The sequence below is a fragment of the Pleurodeles waltl genome, chromosome 11 (assembly GCF_031143425.1).
Source record: "Pleurodeles waltl isolate 20211129_DDA chromosome 11, aPleWal1.hap1.20221129, whole genome shotgun sequence".
Taxonomy (NCBI): domain Eukaryota; kingdom Metazoa; phylum Chordata; class Amphibia; order Caudata; family Salamandridae; genus Pleurodeles; species Pleurodeles waltl.
In genome coordinates, this window is record NC_090450.1 from 562,605,269 (window position 1) to 562,627,073 (window position 21,805).

Sequence of the window (21,805 nt, forward strand, 5' to 3'; positions counted from 1 at the left end):
ACCGAAACAAGCTTAACATATTTCTGTGGGGCCCAAACTCTTGGCAGTGTAGACAGAGTTCGCCCTGTGAAAATAGTGGGTAGACGCAGTCTACCTGTGTGTACTCTGGACTCGTGCCCTGCTCCTACTCCTTTTGGCAAGCTCCCACACACACATCTGTTGTTCCCGTATGCCTCCACACCTAGATCCCCAGGATCCCCCATGAGATGGCCACATTCACTACTGTTGCACCCTCTACAAAGCCACTAGATGATTTCAGAATGGTCAGGAGCACCAGTTGGGTGCAGAAACAGGCCAAGTGACTAAGAAGCCTCAGTCTGGAGCAGAAGCAAGATGCTGGACAGCTTCACCAACAGCTGATGGGTTTAGAAAACACATTGATGCTTTGTGTGTGTATTCACAAGTGTGTGCCTGTATACGAGTAAGTGCATGCATGAGGAGTGCGAGTGTTGTTGCCAGCACCCATCCTCTTGTGCCCATCTGTGATGATTATGCACTGCCCACCACTGGTAGAATTCTGGCTTCACCATAGTGGTATTTTTGCAAGTCGTGGGCACCTAAGGCCAGATGACCACTCCTGGTAAAATCCAAGTCTAGACAGTGGTGGCAATCACTGGGAACTTTTGGGCATTCATGGAATGACAACACATTGCAAACCCTGGTAAACATCTGATACACTTACAATGAGGGCAATTCCTGGCAACTTGTGGGCACCGATGGCAGACTGCTCATTGCACACAATGGTAAAATCGTGGCGTTAGTATAAATGTGCCATCCATGGTACAATGGTGCTCATCTAACGTAGTGAGGATCCTGACAGAATAGTGGTCATTCTTAGCATATGTGACTCAAAAGTTTAATAGTGTCTAGACATGAAGTAATGATGGACAACAGTGTATGGAGTGTTGTGGGCATTCTCTGCATAATGGTGCCCAACCATGGAATATTGTTCACCCTGGTAGGGGTGCCAATGCTTGCCATATCATGGACAGCCATTGCACAATGGTGATAATTCTTGACATATTGTGGGGCAGCTAGGGCACCCAGACCTGCATTAAGACAGGACCCTGCATTACCAGCTCATGACATTGCAGAGACACATGATGTGATATTGTCCGCATTAACATATTGTAGGCCCTGGTGCGGCAGTATGGCGAGGGTGAGCGGGCTGGGAAGATGGCAGCTATACTCCGCAAGCCATGGATCAGGAACTAGGTTGTTGAACTCGTTGACTCGGGGGGGGGGAACGGGACACTGTGCATGGGTACGGCAGAGGTTCAGCACGTTATGACTGACTTCTACTCGGATCTGTACACCGAGTACCCGGGAATGTCTGCTTCAGATGCCATCAGTTACTTTGAGGAGATTAGTCTGCTTTGGCTCCAAGATTCACACATGCAATATCTGGACGTCCCCTTCTGATGATGTGATTCAGGAAATAGGTAGCCTCCCCGGTGACAAGGCCCCGGGTTTGGATGGGCTGATGCCTGCCTTCTATAAGGTATATGCTGATGTTCTGGCGCCACGTCTTCTTGAGGATTATGCTGAAGCACTTGAGGGTGGTGTACTCCCGCCTTCGCTGCGGGAAGCTCCTATAGTGACGATTCTGAAACCTGGGAAAGATCCTAGCAGGTGTGACTCTTACCGGCCACTCTCACTCATAAACGTAGACACTAAAATCTTGGTGAAACTTATTGTGACACGACTGCAGCCCCTGCTTCCGTCCCTGATATTGTTGGACTAATCAGGTTTTGTGCCCGGTCACTCACCCTCTCATAATCGCGTACTTTTTTTGAGATTTCCCATATGCTCGGGCCTGAGGATCGTGCGGTGGCGGTTTTCTTGGATGTTGCAAAGGCGTTTGACTCACTGGCCTGGACGTACATGTTTGCTCTGCGGGCCAGAGTGATCCTTAGCGCCCGATTCCTTCAGCTGATTCGTCTGCTGTACTCCAAGCCGACTGCTCATTTGAGGGTCAACGGGTCGCTTTCAGAGTATTTAGATTGCTCGGGGAACTCGTCAGGGTTGCCCACTCTCACTGCTTCTTTTTGCGGTGGCTATCTTAGGGGGTTGGCGTATCGGCAGCGCCCGGTTTTGATTTTCTTTTATGCGGATGATGTTGCGCTTTATGTCCATGACTCACGGCTTCATCTTCATATCCTGCTGGATGAAGTGGTCCATTTTGGTCGGATCTCTGGGATTATGATCAACTGGTCCGAGTTGGTGGTGCCGCCCTTAACTGTTGGTATTGTGTGGTGTTCCTCTGGCTACCCCGTATATTGGGCAGACTGACGGGTGCGATATTTGGGTGTCTGGCTTAGCCGGAGGGTGGACAAGCTCTGGCCAGCTAATTATGGTGCGGCGGTTGTGTGGCTGGAGAAAAGAGTGGCGATTTGGAGTTCACTGCCGCTTTCGCTGCCTGGACGAACTGCGATAGCCAAGATGGAGGTGTTGCCTAAGTTCTTGTGGTTGGGTGGGGTGGTTGGTGGGCCGCCTCGACCCCGTCGCCGTGGCGTAGACAATGTGGCGTGCTCGGGATGGGCCTGGTCTTCTTTACTGCGACGGGCTGGGTTGCGGGATGTATTTGCACCGTCGATGCCAGTGCGGGATGTGGTGGGCCTGTCCCCCTTGGAGGATGGTCAGCTTTCTGAATGACTCCAGGAGTTAGATAAGACTACGCTTGGAGATTGGTTCCTGGCCAGGACGTTTGTCTCGCTGGAAACTGCGTTGGGCGATCACAGTGAGACTGCGATTCATAGACAATTTTTTTTTTTTTTTTTTTTTAAAGAACACAGGCTTTGCTGCGGGAGTGGTACTCCTGCTTCCCAGTGGAGCCTCCATGTTGCCAGGCGCTGCAGTTACTATACACGGCGCAATCCTCTCGCTGGCTTACCATGTTTATATGTTTGTTTGCAAAGTACCACGCCTTTTGTTGAATCCAGGGCTTGCGTGCGCTGGGAGGCGGAGTTGGCTGTGTCTATTCCTGAGGAGAAATTGAGTTATTGCTGCACCCAGATGAAGGCGCTTTCTCTTAACTACAGGCTTCACCTCATACATTAAAATTTTCTACAGCGGGTTTATTAAACGCCTAGGAGACTGAAAAGAATGGGTCTGCGAGTGGATGCTCACTGCTAACGGTGTTCGGCTTTGGAGGTGGGCTTTTTGCATTTGGAGTTGGACTGCAGGGTGCTGCATAAATACTGGTCTGAGGTGTTGGGTGTGCTTGACGAGATGACGGGCCTGGAGCTGCCACGCACTCCTGAGGTGGCGCTTCTGGGTTATGTACGGGAGGTCCCCACTGCCTTTCGAAGGTTAGTGGGTTTGCTGTTGCTGCTTGCAAAGCGTAGGGTGGCAATGTGCTGGGGTCCGGGGCGTGCGCCTTGCGGTGCGGATTGGCCGAAGGATGCTGCATATTGTCAGGAACAGTTGGCGACCTATTGGGAGCTGATGCTGGAAGGATCCCCACGCGGTATATAGTCTCCCTTGATGAAGTACCTGGCAGCCCGCTCTGGGGGAGCTGATTAGCCTCTTGTGCCTCCCTTCTACTTTATTTAGCGGTGCTCGGCCTCCTTTGGAGGCGTACATATGACCTGATCCCCTCTTCAGGACTGTTTTGCGACAATGTTTTTTTTTTTGTTTTAAATTTCCCTCCCTCTCGTTTTCCTTTTTTCCTCTATCTTTCTACCTTTTTTCCTAGGTTTTCATGCCTTGTTTATTGATGGGTGTTCGTGTAGGGATAAGAGACTACTTTATCCTGTTACTTCCTTTATTGCTTGAATAAGGTTGTTGAATTTAACAGAAACATTTGCAGTTTGCATCGACCCTTTGCTGTCTAGGCATGGTCCTTACATTGTTTCTTGGTTGTTGTATATTTCTAAATGCAATAAATAAAAATAAAAAAAAAAGAACATATTGTAGGTCCTGGCGTAATGGTTAATCTTATCATATTGTGGGGCAGCCATGATGGGTATGATCGTGCCAAGGAATACACGTTAAAAAAAGTTGAATATATTAAAGTTCAAGTACTATCAGGGAACACAGAAACCAGTGCACATGTACACTACTGTATATGCTCAGATACACTTCTCTCCAAAATTATATGACAGATATGTCTTAGAGAATGTCTGGGTTATGGGGGAGTGGGTCTGGCCAGCTGAAACAATTGCATCTTTAAAATCTTGATTAATGTTCTAGATATGCCTGGTCTTACCCAATGGAGCCTGGTGGCAGAGGTGGGGGAACGGGAGGCAGCGCAGTATGTCCTGGGGACTTGCATTCTGCTTGGTGCAAACGTTTTTGCAGAACAGCATCTACAAAAGAATGTAGGAGCAAAACACTGCTCATTAATGGACCAAAAGAATATTACAGTTCTGTAGTTATTGTACCACAGAATACACAAAATAACAATGCATACGTGTTACTACTCCACCAGAGAGCTGGAGAGAGCTCAGTCATCTACAATGGAGGACAAATATGCAGAGGGAGGCTGTATTTGTCTGTTGTAATAGCAGAGTACATTAAGGGCACAGATGCTAAATAGTGTTGTAAACAATTAATCGGATTTGGGTGGAAAAGAGGCAAATGCCAATATGCCAGATTTTTACCATGTAATCTCCTAATTACAAAGATTTCTATAGTGCCCAATATTTGGAAAAAGGCCATGCAAATAATCAGCCACAGGCCCATCACTCAAGTATCATTAACACCAAGAAGTAGATATGACCATGAGAAGCATAATTGTTTTTGCGGTAGGTGACCCTACCAAGCCCTAACTCTGCTTAAGATTGTTTGGGTACAGTACACAAGTCAAGCCGCCAGGGAACCACTAGCTCTGCCAGGATATATGATCCCGGTGGTTGCAGAGGTCTTAATCCACCAGGGCAGCGCTGCATGCAGTGCTGCCCTGTGCATTACGACCTTGTTCTCTGCCAGCCTTTTCATGGCGGTTACACCACCATGAAAAGGCTGGCGGAGAACAGGGGCAGGGGGCCACCCTGCCCAGCACCCTCAAAATGTTCACTGACTGCTTTGCAGACAGTGAGCATTGAAAGGGTGCTGGTGCACCCTGTTGACTACAGCATTGTCATAGAGTCGATTATGACCCGGAGACAATGCTGCAGCCTGTTTCCCCCTAGGCTGGCAAGAAGAAACTAAGGTTTCCGCCCGCTGACCTAGCGGGAAACTCGTAATATCTCCAGCGGGAAGGTCGCCACAAAGTCGGCGGCCACCCATTCGGGAGTTTGGTCGACAGGCTTTCCCATCCACCTAACTCAAAATGAGGCCCTAAGTGTTCACATATACACTAGAAGTACCTTTCAAGGTCCAGAATTATACAGCATGGACCTCATTGCCTATAGACCGCCAAAGCCATTTAATCAATTTCTCTTTTTGGGGGGTACATTTTCCCCTGGTTGTTTTAATAATTCAATATTAGTCATCTGACCACAGTGAGGTAACAGACAACTGATCAAAGACATCGGAAAATGCATATTTTATTTTATTGACAAGTTAAATGTCCTGGAGATGATGAATGAAAATAAGCACCGTCTTAGACTACATTAAAAATACAGGATTTATATAACTTGGCAAATCACCTGTGCAGAAATGGAATTCAAGGCATGGGGAGATTTTATGATTTGCCCATTGGCAGAGATCAAATGTTACTAATACATTAGTGGCATAGAAGTTAGCAAAAGCCAACTTATAAACCATTGTTTAAAAGTCTAAGAGTGAAATTAACATGAAATGTAAAGGTGTGCACGTTTGAAATATGGTGGACAATGTGATCTACATTCATATTTGACATTGTATTTTGCCATTAAAGCTGTTGTGCATTTATATACGAGTAAACTACTGGCATGAATTAATATCAAAACTATTGTTCTTAGAAGAATATAAGAAATGAAGTATGAGTATTAAACCAATATGATTTAAAATAATATATTAACGCGAGCTACATGTGTGCAGAGAAATAAACGCATGTTTAAATCATTTCTAATGTCGCAAATGTTTACAACATATTTGATTTAAACTGTAAGGTTCACAACATGATTTATATGTATAAATTGCATTAACATATTTAGGTTTTCTTAGCTAGACTAGGCCTGAAGATTCATTTTTGAATCAGTAAAGGTAAAGTACTGATTCGTTCTATCCCCTTTACACTGAATTAATTTCCAAGTTGCTGATGTGTTGGTTAATGTCCTATAGTATTAAGGACATAACAAGTCTTGGTAAATAACAAATTTAACAATATTTATTCAAGCTGTCGAACAAGATAGGAAGATTTATTAAATTCATAAGCGAAATGTTAGAATCATCCTGTGAGATGTGGGAAATAACTGTAAAGTTGCAATCAATGAATAAATGTTATATTTTTGGCCGAACTGTACAAATTAATTGAGATGAGTTTGCATCCAAAATAGTTGCAAACTTGATAGCATCAGTGGTTACCAATGAATATTGATTAATTTCCGCAAAGTGGGTCCACACAGTCAACCAGTCAGAACTTGGACATTTCGAGTTAAGGAGAGACTTCTGAAACCTTTAGTCAGTTGTAGCTTGCTGATGACCCTTGATGTGGTAGCTGTTCTCTCTTCTTTTGAATCCCTATGATCCTTAGATGTCTTCTGAAGTAATAAGTCATACTAATATATGTCGTATTATTTATGCTATTCAGTACTAGTATGCCCAATAAATGTTAAACTGCTGACTTGCCCTATATGCAGCTCTTGTTCTGCATTGTCCTGATGCTGCTGTCTCCTGTCTGTTGTCCCACGAGGAGAGGTATAATCTAAACATGGTTTGTTTCCTTTTCAGCTTAGATGATTACACCAGTGTACTTTTATAGTGAGTTACCCCAATCAACTGATTTTTTTTGTCTTCTTTTGTTTTGTCTGCGTGTGTTAGACTGTCCCCACACATGCAAGTCCAAATTCGTATTAGAGATAAGGATGGCCCAGCGCTGAAAACTAATGGTCATTCATTGAATTTTGATGACTTACTTATGTTAACATCATCTGCTTTGAAATCTGTTTTTAATGTGCTTATTATAATTTTGTTACATTTTGGTATCCTTTTGGAGCGTTTAATAGCATTGATGTTTAGTAGGCTTAATTTCTTTAGCCGTTTTGGTCAGCCTATGGTTTTCATATATGTTTATTGCTTAGTTTTGTGCACCATTTATGAGATATTGATTTTGCGGTTGTAAGAAAACTTTGAAACTTTTATTCAGTTTGAAGTTTGAATATGTAGTCAAATTGGTTTTGATGTTTAGAATTGTTATGCTTCTCATTTTATTGATTTGTGCTGAATAAATCCGATTACCACTCTCCTCACTAAGTCCAAAGGTCTTGCACAATTCCAGTGTAGGTGAGAGGTTATGGTGCCTCACCAGAGCGCATGTGGTTTCTGAACTAAAGGCAGGAAGAAGAGCCCCGCAGCACTCCAGCAGTTTTGGTAGCAGAGTTATGGTTTCACCGGATGAGAAGGAGAATTGGATTTTGCCCACATTGTGAGTTGTTCTTGGTGAAGTGTAGGGGTAGATGATATTCCAGCGTTGTGTTACAAGTGTACTGCTTGTGTTTTGATTAGCGTTTGCGCGTTCAATGCTTTTGGCTATATTGCGGTGAAGTGTAATGTGTGAAGAGAGTAGAGCGTTTGCGTACACTGGATGAATGTTGAGATTTGTGCTAATAAATTGCCCAGGTGGTTGTCGTTTATGGGTCCTGCATGGTCTAAGACTCTGGAGTACTGAACAAGTGAATGGAGACACTTGGTTAATTTATTGTCTACAGTGAGATGTTGGTCGATTGAGCACTGTCGTCAGTGCCAGTAGATTCCTTGAGTGTGTGAGTTGTTGGTTGGTATTGGGTGAATCCCGAGTGCACAGGGAGACTGTATCAACCGGAGTGCGATTTGCTGGTCTCATCTTACTTGCATTTGGGCAAAAGCCACAGTCGGAAGTGTAACCGTACAGCTATCAAAGCGTTTGAGTCCTACTTGTAGTGAACAGACAGGTTTGGTTTTGTGCTCGCAATATTTGCATTTAGGATATATAAGTGAGAAGTGTATGAGATGGCTCTGAAGTGAGTCGCAGCTGCAGAGTGAAGTAAGAGTGACGTCATTTGGTACGCACTGGGATTGATTGGTTAGTGAGAAAAGCCACACATGGATTGGTGAATAAGATTGCTCTGCTATAGGTTGACGACAGCTCGTGAAGAGGATTGTGGGATGGGAAATACTTACTGGATTCATACAATGTGTTTGTGAATTAAATTTGTGTTAAAATGAACTTTTTCAAAGCTTTGAGTGCATTGAGAGTAGATTTTTTTATTCCAGTTAGAGAGGGTGAGCCTACTCCACCTGAGGGGTACACCAGCATTTAAGTAATGGAGGAACGAGACGTTTCAGCATGTATTTGGGTAAAACACTGGTGCAAAAAAAAAAAACGGAAAAGGAAGGTATCTTGGCTTTTCACCTGCTACGGAATTTTCAATTTAAGGGTATTAGAGAATCTGAGGAGGGTGTTGTATGAACCGAAACCCCTTCCTAGAGCTGCACAATTTGAAGCACTTACCAATTTGGAATTAGTTGCAAGACAGAACGAGGCTCAAAAATTTGAAAGGAGAATGAGGAAAGCAGAAGAGAGATTGGCAGAAGCTACATGGGATAAGGAGCAGAGAGTGTGGAGAGCAGATACGTTACATGCAGTGAAAGGATTCCTACCAATCACACAGAATGGTGATGGAAGTGTTCTATCTAAAACCAAGAAGAAAATTGACAGGAGATCAAGAGCAGAAGTTGGATGACCACAAAAAGTTAACAGCCATCGCAAGTGATTTAGATGATGAATTTGTAACTCAGCTTTTGCAGAATCGTCCTCCACCGTATAATGCAGTTCAATCAATAAATCAGAATGAAGGCTGTGTATTGCCACAGCTACAGTTGCGCAAAGCCAGGTTCAGATAGCTCCAAACTTACCTATTGCTAATGTAGTACAGGTATTAGTGGTTTAGCCGACAGTTCGAATGGCTACTGCAGCTCAGAATGTCACAGTTCAAGTTATGCCACAGCCAAGTCAGAGTCCAGGAGTGACTCAATTTGAGTCTACACGTAATGTAAAGACACCTGCACAAATTGTGAACCAGAGACAAAATATATCACCCAGTAACAACACCACAGAAGGTTGCCCCAAAGCAGTAAAGTCAGACTTGTGGTACAGTACTAACTGGTCAAGGTAAGGGAGTGATGTTCCCGTCAAGTCAAACAAATTTGTCAGGACCAGATGTATTGACAGTGCCCGTGACAATAGGTCCAGTTGTCCCATTGTAAGCCCAGGGTAATTATGAGTAGCCCACAGATTCCAAATCCAGTAGCAGAAAATAATTCTTCTTTAGGAACTAATGCAGAAATGAAAAGACTGAGCACTAATGTACCAGCTATGACCCCTATAAATCCTTTTGATTCCAACCAAACATGTGATAGAGTGGGTTCGCTGATTGATATGACATGTCCCCCACATGCTCAATGGGTTAATCTGTGATGGCTCACGAGCAAGCCGCGAGAGCTCCATGTAATATTCCACAGCTTACACCTCAAGATAGTAGTAACAATATTAGTCTACAAGGAATATCAGCACAACAACCAACTAATTGGTTAGATAGTCTGATTGGAGTATCAGTTTTGGGAAATACACCAAAGGGAGAAAAGACATTGAATATGGCTAGACTAAAATTGGAATTGAATAAAATGATTGAGGGAACATTTGAATTAGACAGATTGGTTTCTTATAGTGAAAAATTGTGCTTTATGTGCAAGGACACTACACATCATGTAAGAAAAATCTATGGGAAATTAGTTGATTTGGCAGAAAAATATGAAATTGAGATGAATAGATCCAAACACGTAAACATGAAGTTACAGGTTAAAATTAGATTCTAGAGACATTGCAAATATGAGGTCACCTGGTATGAAAATGTACATTAAAGAATTGATTCAGAGCATCCAAACATAGGGAGCATTGGATAAGTGGGAAAGCAGATGGGCAAAGAAAAGAGATCAGAAGAAGCAGCAGCAGGTATGGAGGGATCATAAGGAATGGTGAACGCAGAAGGAGTGCAAGGAGTACAACAGCAGGGCAATATGGTATCTCAGTTTAGAGGAAGAGGTTGTGGAATTCGAGTAGATCCAAATGTCAATGTGGCCGATGTTCAAAACATGAAGAGAATACCTCCTTGTCATGTGTGCGGGAACGTTGGACATTGGAAATGGGAGTGTCCCTACAATGGCGTAAATAATTTGGTGCAACGTGGTAGTGTTGAGCAGATGGTGGTCAGCAGTCAATTTCAAAATCAAAGAGTTCAAAGGCCCCGAAATCAAAACATGAAAGTTTCTACAGGAACATTATAGATGCAAGTTCCCTAACACGTATAATTTCCCCAATAGCAAATTCAGTCCCCAGAGCACATGCAGATTCCACAAGCTTCGATGGCACAGCAACAGGTAATGGTTCCTCGGCAGAACGCAAACCAAACAGCAGATGTAATCAGTTACTCACACAATACCCAATTAATGGAGTGCAGTGATGATGAAGGGAGTGAATAATATCTGATTGTGAGTTCAGAAGAGGAAGTATGTGTATTGGCTGCCTCAATGAAGGTAGATAAACGTGGTTTTTATTTTAACACAAGTGTAATGGGTCACAATGTTTTGTTTCTGGTTGACGCTGGGGCAACCTGTTCTACTGCCAAAGTCCCTAATATGCCCCTTTCTGCAAGGACAGTTTAGGTAGTAGGAGTAGAAAACCAGCATTTGGTAAATCCCATTATGGAGTACATTCCAGGTTAAAAAAAAATAAGAACCTTTGAGGAGTTGCACCAATTTGTAGTCTGCGATTCAAGTCCTGTGAGTCTTTTAGGAAGAGATTTGCTATGCAAATTAAAATACTCCATCACTTGTACTCAAAGGCATAGTGATTCAAACAAATAGTGATGATGAAACTTCCAACCAGATTGATGAGATGTATCATCTCATTTCATTGTTTTCTGTCATGACAGACTTGCCTGATGAATTACAAGACATGGTAATGTTGAGTGTTTGGGATCTCTCTGGAAAAGATATTGGACTCATACAAGGTGTTGAGCCAGTCAAAGTAACCATAAAGCCAAATGCACTCTTTCCCAGAATGCCACATTAGAATATGACTCCAGAAGTAATATACAGACTTTGTTGAGCAGGGAGTTCTAAATAAAGTGAAGGGTGGCCCTTGTAATTCTACAACTATGGGTTTACGAAAGCCAAGTAGGAAATACCGCATAGTCGAGGATTTGAGAAAGGTGAACAAAATTGTGGTATCGTTGTCCGTGGTGCCAAATCCAGCAGTAATTTTATTCCAGATTCGATGTGAAGCAGTGGTTTTCTGTTATTGATTTGTCCCAAGCATTTTTCTCAGTGCCCTTACATTAGGATAGTCAGTTTTTCTCATTCAAATTCAGCAACTGTATATATTCGTGATGCCGTACTCCACAGGAATTCTCAGAATCACTGTATATATTTTATCAGATCCTCAAAAAGAACTTGGAGTCCTTAAACATGCCATTTCAGCCTGCTTTAGTACAATATATTGATGATTTGATGGTTGCATCCAATACACATGAAGCCTGCAGATAATGTACCACAGTATTGTTGAATCATTTGGGCGAGAACGGACATAAGGTTTTCCCTACCAAATTACAGTATTGCCTGAAGGAAGAAAATACTTGGATCACCAGATTGAAAAAGGTGCAAAGAAAGTGTCTCTCGGAAAAAGGTGCAAAGAAAGTGTCTCTCTCTCGAGAGAGCTGCAAATATTATGCAGATTAATCCCCCAGTTACACAGAGAGAGGTCAGAATGTTTTTTGTGCATGGTGATCTACTGTCGCCAGTGGATCCAATAATTTTCAGTAATTTCCAAACCACTGCAAAAAGTTAATGCATAAAGAAGTTACTGACCCAGGTCCATTTGATGAAGAATGCACAAAAGCTTTAACTGAGTTGAGTGACTTTGTGCAGAGCTCCAGCTTTGGGAATGCCGTATTACATGAAGTTTTTCACTGTTTTGTCATGAACATGATGGTTGTGCTCTTTCTGTTTTGACACAGTTGGATAGAGGAATGAACAGACCTGGGGCATATTTTTCCACCACATTGGACCCTGTCACTGCAGCTTTGCCCGGTTGTTTAAAGAATGTGGCTGCCACAAATTTAAGTCTTGGTCAATGCAAAGGCATTGTGACAGGACACCCTTTAACTGTTTATGTCCCACATTCGGTTGAGGTCCTTTTGACCCAAACCGAAACCCAATATTTGACTAGTGCCTTTCTTACCCGTTATGAGTTATAAATTCTTGGCTGTTCCAACGTGACTATCAAAAAATGCTCAGCTTTAAATCCTGCTAGATTACCTGTTAATGTTGATGATGCAAATTATGTCAATTAAATGAAACATGAATGCCTTGATGTCACTCCTTTAGAGGAGAAAGACCAAGTTGTATTTTTTGATGGCTCCTGTTTAAGAGGCAATGAGGGTACTCTGAGAGCTAGTTATGCAGTCTGCACCATCTCATGGTGTCAATGAGTAATTTCTACAAAAGTATGTGAATTGGTTGCTCTTACAAGAGCACGCTGCATCTCTGAGAAGCTCAAAGTGACAATATTGACAGATAGCCAATATGGATTTGATGCGATGAATGACTTCAGGCAGCTATGGCACCAGAGAGGTTTTATGACCTATTCAGGATCACCCATTTGAAATTATGAGAATTTACAGTTTATTGAATACATTACAATTACCTGAGAAAATTGTGGTTTTAAAGTGTAATGCACATCAGAGATCAAATGATTAAATCTTGCTGTGCAATGCATATGCTGACCAAATTGCCAGATATTGTGCAGTCCATTGTTTCACCTTCAATGTAGAGTGGGGTAGTGGAAGTGACTCCGGTGAGACAAATCAAAGCTTCCTAAAATCAGTGGTTGGTGCCTGAGATGAAAATTAAGAGACTACAGGAAGCGGCAACAGAAGAAGAACGTAGAAGTTAGAATATAGCAGTTTGTGTACAAAAAGAAGATAGTTATGTCTGGATTTCAAATGAAGAGAAAGTAATGTTGCCAGTTTGTTAACCTCAATGGCTAGACATTACCATGGTTAAGTTCATCTTGGCAGAGATACATGTGATTCACACATTTAAACAGACATGGTACAGCACAGTAATTAGTTTAATTGTAGATGCAGTACGTCACAGATAAGTTACATGTCAGCAAATGAATGTAGGAAAACACACTGTGGTTAATTTGAGCCATACAGGTAAATCGGAATGTTCATTTAACATTTAAACGTAATGCAGCTTGAGTTTGTTGAAATGCCTGAATGTAGTAGATTAAAGTATGTGCTGGCAATTGTGTGCATGTCTTCATACTGGATAGAAGTCCATCCAACTTGTAGGAATGACAGTCATGCTGTAGCCAAACTGCTGCTCAGGGAACTGATACTAATGTTTGGCCTCCCGACTTCTTTGGAATCAGATCGAGGAGCTAATTTTATAATGAGATCATAAAATTGTTGTGTGCAGCACGGAACATTGAGCACAAAGTGCACTGCAGTTGCAGACCAGAGTCATCTGGATTGGTTGAACACATGAATGGAACACTAAAAGCTCGATTGGCAAAGGTTTGTGCCGCTCCAACTTTGAAATGGCCTGATGCATTGCCACTTGTCCTGATCAGCATACTTAGCATCCCTGACAGGAAGACAAGATTGTTGCCGCATTAAATCCTTATGGGGCGTGCAATGAGACTACCATCAGTACCTGCCAATCCTCTTGTAAGCATAACAGATGACTTCGTGCTGGATCATTGCAAAGGTCTGGCTGATGTGGTTCGCTCTTTATCTCATCAGGTTGAAGCAGAAATAGTTCAAACGGCCCAAGAACAGTGTCACAGCCTGAAGGCTGGCGAATGGGTGCTTATCAAAAAGCACATGTGGAAGACGTGCCCGGAACCAAGGTGGAAAGGACCGTATTAAGTCATCTTGGTAACAACAGCTGTAAAGTGTGCTGGGCTTCATGTAAGTCACATACAGAATTCCATGTCCGCTTGAGGAGATAGGGTCTGATCCACTAAGAGTGAAAGGAGAAGGGGTTCAGCTTAACCAAGCTCTGAGGACTGTACAAGTGGCTGAAGCACAACTTGTTTGAGATGGGTGAAAATGCACCCATTCCAAATGTAGATAAAGATGCAGGGGAGCAAAGTCAAAGCCAACTGACTCCTGCCAAAACAGCAAACCTTGTGAGTCAGGTCGCACCTGAAAAGAAAACTAATAAAAGGAGATCAATGCCTGCATCCACCCTCAGCTTGGTTGGTGGTAAACTCCCAACTATAACGGAGGCAGTTGAAGAGTCTAATCAAAGTGAAGACGAAATTTTTGCTGTGAGAAAAAAAAAAGGAAGAGTGCCCAGCCGTAAATACTCTTCACCTGAATAGATCTATCTTGCTGCGCTTGAATGGGCTTACACATTCATGACCTTTTGTTCTGACTGAGAATTCACTTAAACATTCTGGAACTTGAAATCACATTTTAACTGAGTTTTCAAATAACCTTGCAAATTGACCAACTGAGACATTACATTGGAAGTGACAGTAAGTGATCATCAAACTGTGATATATTAAAGATAAACATTTTGAACTATTTGAGAACATTTTAGTTGAAACTTGATGAACTTTCTAGAAGATCAATATCTGTTGTAATTAAGTGCAGAAAGACTTTTTGAAAAGCCACTTTGGATATGATTTTTGCACGCTTTTGAGTTTTTTTCTTTCTTTTCCCTCTCCGATTCTACAGAAGCCATGAACCCAGAGAAGGGTAAACATAGTAAATGCAAAGGTGTGCATTGGTTTACATATAGTATGTATGATTGTATGTATTTAATTGAATGTAGGATTAAATGTTTCAGTGAAAGAGGAGATGCAACGCACAGCAATTCCACTACAGGGAATATCATCATCTAAGCAAGATAAGTTTCATAAGGATGAGGGATTGCTTCATTTAGATGACAAAGGAAGACTTGTCTTCCAATGTATATTATAGTTTGCTGTATGAATATGTGGATACAATCAATGTGCGTGACTGTTACGTGTGCACACAGATGCCTTCATCAGTACAAGAAAGGATGCAAATCACAGCTTACCACTGACTTATGGCATTAGTTGCAGCTTACTGTTAACACATTTGTACATTCAGTATTTGTACTCAAAGTTTGACCTGGTTTTCTCTTTTGTTCCCGTAAATAAGAATCTGAACAGCACTGCTAAGAATATAGATATAATAGGTAGGTTCTTTGAACCTACAGCAACGTTTGGCACAGCATATGCACACAGGAGTAACCTAACATGTCTTCACCCACAAGTAGAGAAGGAGTTAATTAATCAGGTTGATGACAGAAGGAAAGCAATAAAAAAAGATAAGATAGATAAGGACATAGTTTCACATGATTACAGAAAGAAATCCACTTCTAACATGCCTAATACACAAGGACCCTTAGCTTTAGATTAGCAAAATATAGGGAAACTTTGTATATATAGGCCGCAATCAAAAACGGACAATAAGTATTGTAGGAACGAGTGAAAGCAGACTTTTTTAATTTAAAGAATGTATGGGATTTTATGTTAAATGGACAAGACCCCGATGTGCCTGGTGTATATATTTGGGACAAACGTTTATTACAGATTACCAAAAGGTGTTATGGCACATGCTATTTAGGAGTTTTTTTTCCGAAGTAGATACCATTGAAAATCCAGCAGGGAACAAGATTTAAGATGAGGATTAAAAGAAGAGCAAGAAGTACGGAAATTCCGGAGATATTTTTGCAGCTTTTATTCCATCAGTAGGTGTGATCCTCAATGACATTAATATAAGGAAGATATAAACTATTGAAGATAAGACGTCAACTGATTGCAGGTGCAATGTTCCGAATGGACAAGGAAATGGTTGAGGTAAGACCAATGGTTTTGCAGAATCTCCTTGTGTTAGACAGTCTTTTAGAAAAAGAAGGTGGAGTCTGTTGAGTTTTAAAGACGCAACAATGCTGCATGTACATACCTGATAAAAGTAAAGAGATAAAGAAATACTTTTCAGAGTCTGAAAAATGACTTGAATGATGTGAAACAGACAAATATTTGGGAAACAGTAGGTGAAGGATTCTCTAAAGTAGGATCTTGGGTGGGAAATTCGGGAAAAGTACTTGTGAGAATGATCTTGAAACCTTTATTGATTATGACAATGTGCATAATTTGTGCACTTGGAATTTACAAGTCTTACAATTTTTGTAAGAGGCAGAGAGCAAAGAATAGACAGAGGTGGTAAGAGATTGAAATGGAATATATAAGAAACATTACAGGACTATGAAGAGAATTGAAAATTATCACAGATCTAGACGTATGCGTTATCATACTACAAAACGTTGAATTGTCTAATTGTAATTGAGAATGTCCATTTGTGATGGCACAAATTGCGGTCCGAGGAGGGACTGATAGAGACCAAATTCTACTAATACATTAGTGGCATAGAAGTTAACATATGACAACTTATGAACCTTAATTTAAAAGCCTAACAGAGAAATTAACATGAAATGAAAAAATTTGCACATTTGAATATGGTGGACAATGTGAACTATATTTGTATTTGACATTGTGTTTTGCCCTGAAATATGTTGTGCATTTAGATTTGAGTAAACTACTGACATGAATTAGTATTCTTCTTAGGAGAATTAGAACTTAAGTAGATTATGAGTATTAAACGACGATCAATCGTATTTACATTGATTTAAATGAATATATTAACCCGAGTTACATGTGTGCCGAGAAATAAATCCACGTTTAAATTAAATGTTGTAAATAATGTTTGCAAATAAATAATTTACAATGCATATTTGATTTAAACTGTAAGGTGCACAGTAGGATTTATATGTATTAATTGCACTAATATATTTAGGGTTTCTTAGCTAGATTAGTCCTGAAGGTTCATTTTTGCAGCAGTAAAGGAAAAGTAGATTCATTCTGTCCCCTTTAACCTGAAATAATTCCTAGGTTGCTGATGTGTTTGTGAATGTGCTATTGTATTAAAGATAAAGAACAGGTCTTGTTAAATAACAAATGTAACAATATGTGTTCTACCTGTCGAATAAGACAGGAAGCTTTATTAAATTTGTATGAGAACTGTTAGAATCATCCTGTGAGCTGTGGGGGAAAAAAAATTGTAAAGTTACAATTGACAAATAAATATTATATTTTGGCGGAACTGTATGAATTCATCATACCGACTTGCATCTTTCTTGAAAGAATCCAGAATAATTGCAAACTTGATAGTATCAGCGGTTATCATTGGCTACGGATTAATTTTCGCATGGTGGGCCCACATAGTCAACCAATCAGACCTTGATGGACATTTCTAGTTAGGGAGAGACTTTGGAAACCTTTAGTCAGTCGTAGCTTGCTGACGACCCTTGATCTGGTACTGTTCTCTCTTCTTTTAAGTCTCTATGATCCTTAGGTGTCGTCTGAAGAAATAAGTAATCCTATTATATGTCCCGTTACTTATGCTGTTCAGTAATAATATGATCAGTAAACTCTGAACTGCTGCCTTACCCTATGTGCAGATCGTTTTCTGCACTGTCCTGATGCTGCTGTCTAAATTTGATTTCTTGTTTCTTTTTCAGTTTAAATGATTACACCAGTGTACTTTTATAGTGAGTTACCCTAGTCAAATGTTTTTTCCAAATTATTTGTCTTTTTTTTTGTTTTGTCTGCATGTTAGACTGTCCCCACATATGCAAGTCCAAATTCGTATTAGGGAGAAGGATGGCCCAGCACTGAAAACTAATTGTGATTACTAAATTTTGATGATTTACTGATGTCAACATCATCTGCTTTGAAATCTGATTTTAATATGCATATTCTAAGTTTGTTCAATTGTGTTATCGATTTGGAGTGTTTAATAGAATTGATGTTTAGTAGGTTTATTTTTTATTTATTTATTTTTTAAGACCTTTTGGTCAGCCTCTGGTTTTCATATAGGTTTATAACTTAGTTTTGTGCACCATTTATGTGATATTGATTTTGTGGTTGTAATAAAACTTTGATTCAGATTGAAGTTTGATTTTGTAGTCAAATTGTTTATGGTGTTTAGAATTGGCATGTGTCTCATGTTACTGATTTGCGTTGAATACATCAGATTACCACACTCCTCACGGAGTCCAAGTGTCCAGTTGATTTCTATTGTAGATGGGATAAGTTATGGTGTCTGACCAGAGCAGGTGAGGTTTCTGAACCTTAGGCGGGAAGAAGATCTCCGCGAGCGCTCCAGCACCAGAATCACAAAACGTTGAGTTGAAGCAGAGACTCAAACCTAGTTCCCCAAGCTTAGAAGTTGGCAGCTCAGGCCGTTACCCTACACCCTCCCCACACTCCAGTAGCATTCCAAATAGCTTTCCAAATAAAAAACCACTATTACTGCACTTTCAAAATTGCTTCGGGCTTCATGTCTAGAATAGCTGCATGAAATACAGTCAAGTACTGCAAGACCCAACAGGAATATCTACAGTACAGATCAAATGTTAAGATCTCTACCTAGGTGCACTCAGAGTAAAGAGTCCGTTTTAGAGTAAAATCTTTTGGGGCACATCAAGTAGTGCATATAAATACTGTATGAATAAGCTCGAAGTCTGGGACATATCAGTGAAGAAGTCAGTATCCATGAAGAGAAAGATCACTTGAAATCATCAGGCGATCAATCAGTAGGGCCTTCTACCTTTTTCATGCTCCAGTACTAGTTTTGTGTTTTTGTGGAGGAAAGAGGGTGAGGAAAGAGGAATACTTAAAATCAACATTTTAGTATTGAGACTCACTTAAATTACCTTCAAAGAGTCGACTACCTCTACATCATCAAGATAAGCAGGTGTGGTGTTAGAGCATTACATTTCTACCCCGGATCTGCTTACCTTGATGATACAGAGGTAGACAATATTATTCAGGAGATATATGCGCAGATCTTAATTACTACTGTTGATATGCCATACCATCTTTTTTACCTGGAATTGACAAGTTGAAAATTTACTAGCTTTTATCTAGATCACATCACTCCTCTTTTAATCTATTTAGGCACTTTGTTCCACAAGATCACAGGTGGAGAGATAACAGTTGGTAGGCACTGCAAGCTGCTTGAAGGGTTTAGGAGTGCTGTGGGTTTTCACTCAACAGATGTTTTGTTGCCCCATATCTGTAGTAATCAAAATGTATTGAGCATAGAAAAGATGACGATGTATGTTTAAAAAAAATTCTTTACTTCCCACCCAATCCCTGGCATGAACAATGGAAGGGATACAATTCAGGACAAGTAGATCAGAAGGTCTATCGAAAAGCCATTACACATTGCATTAGGGAAAACCACAATAAAGTCCAGTCCGGTTAAGATGGCAGCAGACAGGCAGTTGGGAACTTTGCTGCTTGCAACAAGGATAATCGAGGGGTACATCAGTCAGCATTTCAACCATCCTTACATGGAGGGGCAGTAATCCCATTAGGATAGGCAAAACTAACCCCCATTCTGTGAACATGGAGCTACCACCATTAAACCTATACAGCCACTGCTCTTCTGATATGTATTTACTCTGATGCTTCAGGTCCCGCAAATGCTCTTCGGCCTTCAGAGCTCTCCGTTCTTGCTCCCGCTTCTCTTTCAAGGATTTCCCAAATTGCTCTTTCAGCCGATTACTGGGGCGACTTTCCACCCAGCTTTTCTTTTCGACCTTCAAAAGGAAAGAGATGACATCACTGCAGGGTCCGTATGAACTACGGATTAATTGAAAGGAGCAGCACACAACAGCCAATCATGGTTACACTAAATCCTGACCTGTCGTCCCTCTGTCTTCCAAAACCTAAAACTCACATTTATTTGGTTTATCCCTGGGCCATGGCAGCAACCTCCGCTAACGTATCAGCAACCACATGGCACTGGCACGTGGCATGGTGAGCAAAAGAACGATGGATTAAACCCAGATCTGTGACTTTCGGTGAGTGGTTGAAAAGTTTTAGCAGTCCATCATCCTTTTGTGTTGCTAATATTTAAACACCAAGTTCAAATGCAACCCACGCACCTTCTTAAATACCCGATCATCTGAGGCTTGGCACAGCATGTGTGAATTGTCAAGTGAATGTAATACTTGCTATCTTGACCTCTCAAATTGTTAGGTTGTTGTGTTTTTTTCTTATTTTACACTATTAAACAGAAGACTCAGCCCATCTTGGCCATCAGATTAAAAATGTAATACTTGTAACGATTCACTTTACTCATTCCTCTACCTCAGGGCACATTAGATCTTCCAGCTCATGGACTCGAACACTGAGCTCTTTATTTCTCCGCAGCACCAAGTTCAGCTCATCCTCCAGGTCTAAATGGTATAAAACAAATTGAGACAATATTACAATTGCATTTCCTTCTACAGACTGCTGGGGCATTCAACAATAACACACAGAGTATTTGAAATGTTCCAACAGAAGGTCTCAGGCTGTTGCAAGGCAAGCACATTTCTAAAGAATATATTCTGACTTGTGACACTATATAGTAATAAAGGTCTAGAAAAATTGAGCACGCTCTCAGTATTTGCCCCATATTTTGAAACATGGGGACTGAGCCTCTAGTATGGATAGGCTACTCAAACGAGTAGCTCATGAGTTACTGGTACCTCTCCAACTACCTGTGACTAGCTCTGTGTGTGCAGATCAGGGTCCCAAATTAGAAGCTCTTGCTTGGTTGAATATATTTATAACAAAATTAAAAATTGTGTATTCCAGATGAAAATATGTATTTATTTTTTTAGAACTCATAAGAATTAGTTTGGCTGAATTTTCCAAAATATTTTAAAGCCGATATTTGAGTGATGAATCATGTGACATTTCTAGGGACTTTATACTAGTATTACCATGGTGGCATGAGCAGTGTAGCTATGTCTGTTAAGTATTAGCTATGCAAAGACATTCCAAATTGATAAAGCCTTTTTTACATTACTGCTGGCAACCGTGCCTGATGCAGTGAGGTGATCCCTGCTAATAATCCTCCATAGGTCAGCTACTAATGTATTCTTGCCTGATGCGGTCATTATTATTATATTAGTAGTAGTTAGGTTCAAGTATATGTGAGAATAATCCCTAAGTAGCTTTTGTTATGGATAAGGTTGGAGACCCTTAACGCATTATTTACTTCTAAACCATACCAGAGGTAAACCCTTAAAGGTGTATAACGTTAATAATGGTGGCTTTCCATAAACAAAGAAAAAAAAAAGATGCAATGGTTTTCAATAGAAGTTAGCATGGTAAGAGAAATATTGTGATGTAGACTACAGCCATCAAGGAAACCAACACAACCAAACTTGGAAGGCACCTGCCCTACAGTTAGCTCTGAAAGACTACACAAGTGGCAGAGGGAAACCTATAGCAGGCTGCATCCCTTTTTTTTTTTTTTTTTTTTTAAGCCAACCTCCAAGGAACATCCACATCAGCCCCTTACTGATTACATGGTCAAATAATTTTGCTGTACCATTTAGTTGAGCTCTCCTCTCCACTCACAGCACGCCCATCACTTCAGCCACCTCCTAGATCTCCCTTAGGATAAATTAATGAATGCACTCCAACCCCCAAGATCTCGGAAGGATACTTTGTCTGCCTCAAAAATTAAAATTTATTACTGCGTCTCTAGCACTCTTCATACTATCCCATCTG

The 21,805-nt window shown here is 41.0% G+C and overlaps 1 protein-coding gene across 1 annotated transcript in view; it reads right to left on the minus strand.

The window, feature by feature from the left end:
• Window positions 1-21,805, minus strand: part of LOC138265878 (uncharacterized) — a 194,768-nt gene that overhangs the window by 71,436 nt on the left and 101,527 nt on the right. Inside the window, exons 4-6 of the mRNA XM_069213998.1 lie at window positions 20,390-20,478; window positions 19,698-19,836; window positions 4,211-4,310 (exon numbers count right to left, since the gene is read on the minus strand). Coding sequence (XP_069070099.1) covers window positions 4,211-4,310; window positions 19,698-19,836; window positions 20,390-20,478 — 328 coding nt within the window. The remainder of the gene's footprint in view (window positions 1-4,210; window positions 4,311-19,697; window positions 19,837-20,389; window positions 20,479-21,805) is intronic.